We start from the raw sequence: 6,000 nt of genomic DNA on the forward strand, positions 1-6,000 counted from the left end.
TCGACTCCCTACCCAACACTTAGGCCTGTCACACACACGCAAGCTCACATCTGACTCCCTACCCAACACTTAGGCCTGTCACACACACACAAGCTCACATCTGACTCCCTACCCAACACTTAGGCCTGTCACACACACACAAGCTCACATCTGACTCCCTACCCAACACTTAGGCCTGTCACACACACACACACACAAGCTCACATCTGCCTCCCTACCCAACACTTAGGCCTGTCACACACACACAAGCTCACATCGACTCCCTACCCAACACTTAGGCCTGTCACACACACACAAGCTCACATCTGCCTTCCTACCCAACACTTAGGCCTGTCACACACACACACACAAGCTCACATCGACTCCCTACCCAACACTTAGGCCTGTCACACACACACACACAAGCTCACATCTGACTCCCTACCCAACACATAGGCCTGTCACACACACACAAGCTCACATCTGACTCCCTACCCAACACTTAGGCCTGTCACACACACGCAAGCTCACATCTGACTCCCTACCCAACACTTAGGCCTGTCACACACACACAAGCTCACATCGACTCCCTACCCAACACTTAGGCCTGTCACACACACACAAGCTCACATCGACTCCCTACCCAACACTTAGGCCTGTCACACACACACAAGCTCACATCTGACTCCCTACCCAACACTTAGGCCTGTCACACACACACACACACAAGCTCACATCTGACTCCCTACCCAACACTTAGGCCTGTCACACACACACAAGCTCACATCGACTCCCTACCCAACACTTAGGCCTGTCACACACACACAAGCTCACATCGACTCCCTACCAACACTTAGGCCTGTCACACACACACACAAGCTCACATCTGCCTCCCTGCCCAACAGAACCACGTTTAAAGGTTGGCAAGGCCTCGGCTGCAGGAGCAGCCATCCCTGGGGTGTGGGACAGGTGTGGAGACAGCCAACTCCTGAGGAATGTGGTTGCAACCTGGCCACACTCATCCAGGCCCTGGCCGCGCCCAGCAGGTGCCTGGGGCCTCCTGAGCTCCAAGCCTCCAGCTCAGCTGCTGGGGCCTCCGTCCCTCTGGGTCCATCGCCTGGAAGCCGCGGAGTCTGCCTGGGGTGGGGCCCAATTCTGACTCTGTCCTGCATGGGGGGCCTAGGGGGCTCCAGGTGCCCACTCACCGACAGCACCTGTGGGCCGAGCAGCCGTGGCTCGCCTGGTGTGTCGGCGGTGGCACTGGGACCGCCCCTCCCAGGCACGGCTGCCTGATTCCTCTCCTCCACCCCTGGGCACCGGGAAAACGAAACTCAGAGTCCAGGCGCCTCAGCTGTGAGTCAGCGGGAGAATTCCTCCCCCACAGGCGCGCGGCCCCTCACCCCTCACCCCCCCCACTTCCTGCAGACTCCCGGTCCTCCTCCAAGAGGAAACCAGGGATGGCCCTGCAGGGGCCCCCAGGTCAGGGGCAAATTCTCCCCTCCAGGCGCTCCCCGGGGGGCCCTTCCCCTGCCTCAGGACCCCTCCTGCCCAGGCTGGTGCCCCCAGCCCTCCCTGGGCCACAGATCAGAGAGGGAGGGTGGGCCTCCCACCAGGCTGGTGCCCCCAGCTCACCACGGCCCCCACGCCACCGTGGGCACAGCTGTAGCACGCAGCCCGTGGCCCCCCCAGGCAGCTGCTTTCTGCCCAAGCCTTATCTGCTAGTCCCCCGGTGCTGCTGTGCCCCCCAACCACCCGCCCCAGCAGCCTCTGCGTCCCCTGCTGGCCCTGGAGAGGCCTCAGCCACCGGGTCCTGGGTGCCCCCTCCCGTGGTCTCTGCACACGGGGCGGGGCTCCACCCCCTCCCAGGGGCACTTGCTGTGGGGGCTGAGCAGGGAGGAGGGACGAGAAGGGTCTCCCACCTTCCAGGAAGAGATGGGGAAGACGCCAGGAGTTGGGGCTGCTCTGAGGGAGGGGCCTGGGCACCCGGGATGTCACAGCCGGGGCAGGGGTAGGGCAGAGGTCCTAGCTCTGAAGTTCCTGGGGAGCCAAGGGGGAGGCCCAGGGCCCAGGCAGCGCTGGTGCAGGGAAGCCCCTCCCCCAGGCTTCAGGAAATCAAAACTCAGCCTCTCCCAGGCCCACCTCTTCCTCCCCTCCACTCCCCCTCCTGGGGCACCTCTGCCCCGCCCACCTCCTGCGGGCCCAGGGAGGTCAGCACCGCCTCTGATCTCTGTCCCAAAGGCACTTTGTCCTCTAACCCCGGGCAGAGGGACTCCAGGAGCGAGAATGGCTTCACCCCCGCAGGCCTCTGATATACCATTGGTCTAACCATGCCCCGAGTCACCACTGGGCCAGGCGCCGCGCCCCCCCTCCCCCCACCTCGTGTCCCTGGAGGGGACTCCACGCTCCGAGCCAGGCCTCTGGGTGCAGCCTCCTCGCACAGGGCTCATGCGGCTCAGTCTCCACCAAGGCGCCTGCACCTTGCTGTGTAGACGACTTCAGGGAGAGCGGTGGAGACGCTCGGAAGCCTGACCACCCGCCTTCCCCGGGGGCGTCTGGGAGAAGACTCCTCTCTCGGGCCTCCAGGATTTCCACTCGGGACCACAGGGGTGGGGCGGCCGCAGTCCTGGCCCGGCTCCTTCGGTGCAGAGGACCCCAGCATGCACCCCAGAGGCTCCGGCCAGTGGTACCAGCAGGCTCAGAGCTGCCTCGCTCCCAGCTGGGGCCAGGGAGAGGACAGTGGCTGCAGGGCGTGGTGTGCAGACGAAGTGGCCTCAGCTGCCCCACTGCAGTGCCCGCCCGTGTGGACACGGCTGGGAAGGTGCTGGCCGTGTCCAGGCCCGAGGGCGGACGCCCCACTCCACTGCCGCGCCCCTGCTGGCCACGGCACCCCTGTCCCGCAGGAACCCCGGACCGCCCAGCCTTCACTTGGCGCGGCCGGCCGGGGCAGGGCAGCGCGACACACCCGTCCTGGGTGCAGGGGTCCCAGGCTGGCCTGTAGCACAGAGAGCCCCAGGCCCTACAGAGGCAGCCACTCCGGGGAGGGGAGGGGTGAGAACATTGGTTTATTTGAGGCTTGGAAGCTGCAGCATGGCTCCAGGGCAGGCTGGGGGGTGGGGTGGGGTGGGGCTGGAGCCCTGCACTGGGGCACAGCCAGACACGCCTCTCCCACACCTGGCACGCGTGTCCCCCAGTGTGTCCAGGGAACAGGGTCACGACCCGGGGCCCCTCATCCCCTCCTTGGTCCTGCGGGAAGCTCCCGTCACTGAGCCAGAGGCCAGCAGCTGACCCACCTGGAGGCCGGGGCAGGCGGCGGAATGCTGCTGGTGGTGGGGTGGGCCCAGGGGAAGGGGAGACCCTGTGGGGCCCTGGGGCAGGGGTGGGGCTGGGTTCTTCTTCTGAGCTGGGGAGGGGGTGGGCCGAGGGGTCAGGGGCCCAGACGCAGCAGGGCAGAGAGCAGGCTGAGCAGGAGCCCGAGGCCCAGCAGTGGGGTGCTGGCCCGCAGCCCGCCGGGCGCGGCGCTGATGTTGCACAGGGAGCTCTGGCAGCACTGGGTGCCCACGGAGGCCACCCCGAGGTTGATGCTCGGGCCGGGGCAGATGGGGGGAGCAGTACTTGTTGAGGGTGTAGCCCAGGTCCACGTTCCCTGCGAGGGAAAAGGAGCTGGTGAGGGGAAGAGGGCGGCGGCGGCGGCGGCCCCCCACCCCGGCCGGCACTCACCGATGCCGGCGGCGGCAGACACGGTCACGCAGTACTGGTCTGAGTCGGAGCAGGTGGTGGGCTTCAAGCAGTAGAGGTTGCTCTTCTGATTGGCGCACGTGAAGCACATGAGGGGCTGGGCTGCGGGAGGAGGCACCTGTCACGCCCGGGGCCGCCACTCCAACCCCACTGCTTCCAGACGTCTCTCCCCTGGGCAGGGCACTGAGCAGGGACAAATGACCGCAGACTGGACCCCACCGGGCGGCTGGGCCGGGGAGAGGAACCAGCAGCGGGACCAGGTCTGGGGCCCAGGGCGCCTCACCTGGCTCCGCGCCCAGCAGGGCGGCCAGCAGCACGGGCAGCAGGACCTTCATGCTGGAGGGAGCAGGTGTCCACAGGGCTCACACGACCAAGCAGCTGTCCTGGGGCAGAGATGCGGCTCCTTAGCCAGGGGTCCCGGCTCAGGCAGGGCCCTGCTCTCCGCTGCGGCCGGCCCGAGTCCAGCAGCCGAGCAGGGCACACAGGGTCTTAAGCTTCACTGCTGGCCCTGCCCCCCTCACCGCGGCTGACAGCCCCGCCCCAGCCTAGGGGGCACTGAGGCCAGGTGAGGGCTGAGCCTGGGGGTGGCCTCTGGCAGCAGTTCTGGTTGGGCAGTGGTGACCACTCCCTGGGCCAGCTCCTCCTGCCTAGATCGCTGGCAACCCCAGCCCCGCCCCCTGCAGCACTGGGGGAGGGGCCCATTTGCGCGGTGTCAACCGCTCAGAGAAGCACCAGGCACAGGTGGGGCGGCGGGGGGGCTTGCTCCGCCAGGGCAGGGGCCCACGGCCCTCGGCGGGGAAAGCAGGTGGGCCAGGCCCAGCTGGGCGCTCTCCTATTTTGGGCACAGCCTGGTGTGGGAGGCGGCTGGTGCTTGCCTTCTGCTGGGGCTGGTGGGAAAGGCTGGGCAGCTCTGGCTGGAAGGAGGGGCACAGACCTGGGAGGGGGCAGCTGGCCAGGCCCCTCGGAATGGGCCCTGGGCCCCTCCTGCCCAGCCCCGCTTCCCCGCCGTCCTCTTGGGCTGCGAGCAGAACCCCAGATGGCCAAGAACAGTGCCAAGCCCAGCTGGGGCCTGGCCCTGCTTCCAGGCAGGCAGGGAGGAGGGAGCCCCAGCCCCAGCCCCAGCCCCCTCCTCCTCCTGCCTCAAGTGAGGCTGTGGTGTGTGGAGCCCTGAGCCAGCTCCAAGGAGGCCCTGGTCACAGGGCCACAAACAGGCCAGGCCCGGCTCCCCACCTGGCCACCCAACCGGGCGGTCCAGGGCCCAGCCAGGCCACCCCTGGGGCGGAGGGGCTGGCTCCCCAAGGGCCGGGAAAGCCAGGCACCTGGGGGCAGCTGGACAGGCGGGCGCCTCTCCAGGGCTCCCGGTGGGGAGGGGCCACGTGGCCCCGCAGGAGCCTGGGCTCCCAGGTTCCTCACCTGCGCAACCTAAGCCCGAACAAAGAGCGCGCGCGGCTCCGGGGGACCGCGCCAGCTCCCCCGCGCCCACAGGCCAGGCGAGAAGGCTGCCCTGGCCTGCGCGCGGGTCCCGGTTCCCGGAGTCGGCGCTGCCCGCCAGCAGCGGAGGGAGCCGGCAGCGTCTCGGCCAGCGCTGCCCCAGATCTCGGCGAACGCGCGGGAGGAGGGCTGGGGGATGGGAGCAGAGGCTCGGGCCCCGCGATCCCCCGCAGCACCGCCTCCGCCAGGCCCGCTCCCGCGCACCCCACAGGGCGTCCTCCCGCCCCGGCCCGGCCCCTGCCGCCCCGGCCCCGCGGGCTCACCTCGCGCCGGCTCCGCCGCTGCCCCGCACTGCCAGGCTCGCCGAGCGCCGCGCCGGCTGAGGGCGGGGCGGGGCCTCCGGGCGGGGCGGGGCTCTCCGCGGGTGGGGGCAGGGGTCCGCGCCCCGCCCGGCTCCACGTGACCGACGGGAAGCCTGGAGCGCGCAGGGGGCCGGGACGCCACCCCAGCGGGACAGGCGGCCGAGGCCGGGGGACACCCGCCTGCGCCAGACCTGGTCGTGGGCGCGGTGCGCGTGCGGAGGCCCCCGGCCCCGTGCCAGGGACCCCTGTGTGGAGCGGCGGGGTGGCGAGGCCGCGGTCATCAGCCTCTGGGCCAGGGGTTCCCAGCCGCCCCTCGGTGCGGGTGGAGAGATGGACAGGGATGGGCGCCGGAGGGCGGGGACTGGGGGTTCGGGGGCTTCGGTGGCCCCGATTTGGGCAGGTTTGGCGCGGGCAGCGTCCTGAGCGCCTTTCTGGGCGGCCTCCGGTGGGGCGGGTGGACAGGCCCTGGCTGGGTCGCCGCCCCTCGGCTCCA

General features: G+C 69.1%; 1 protein-coding gene across 1 annotated transcript; it reads right to left on the minus strand.

Moving 5' to 3' along the window:
• Positions 1-3,364: 3,364 nt before the first annotated feature.
• On the minus strand, positions 3,365-5,552 carry LY6E (lymphocyte antigen 6 family member E). The gene is given in 5 exon segments (XM_062187931.1): positions 3,365-3,560; positions 3,562-3,622; positions 3,697-3,816; positions 3,998-4,097; positions 5,469-5,552. Coding segments are annotated over 4 exon segments (390 nt in total). The 5' UTR covers positions 4,050-4,097; positions 5,469-5,552; the 3' UTR covers positions 3,365-3,403.
• Between the last annotated feature and the right edge of the window lie 448 nt (positions 5,553-6,000).

Source organism: Lepus europaeus, chromosome 4, assembly GCF_033115175.1.
Source record: "Lepus europaeus isolate LE1 chromosome 4, mLepTim1.pri, whole genome shotgun sequence".
NCBI lineage: Eukaryota > Metazoa > Chordata > Mammalia > Lagomorpha > Leporidae > Lepus > Lepus europaeus.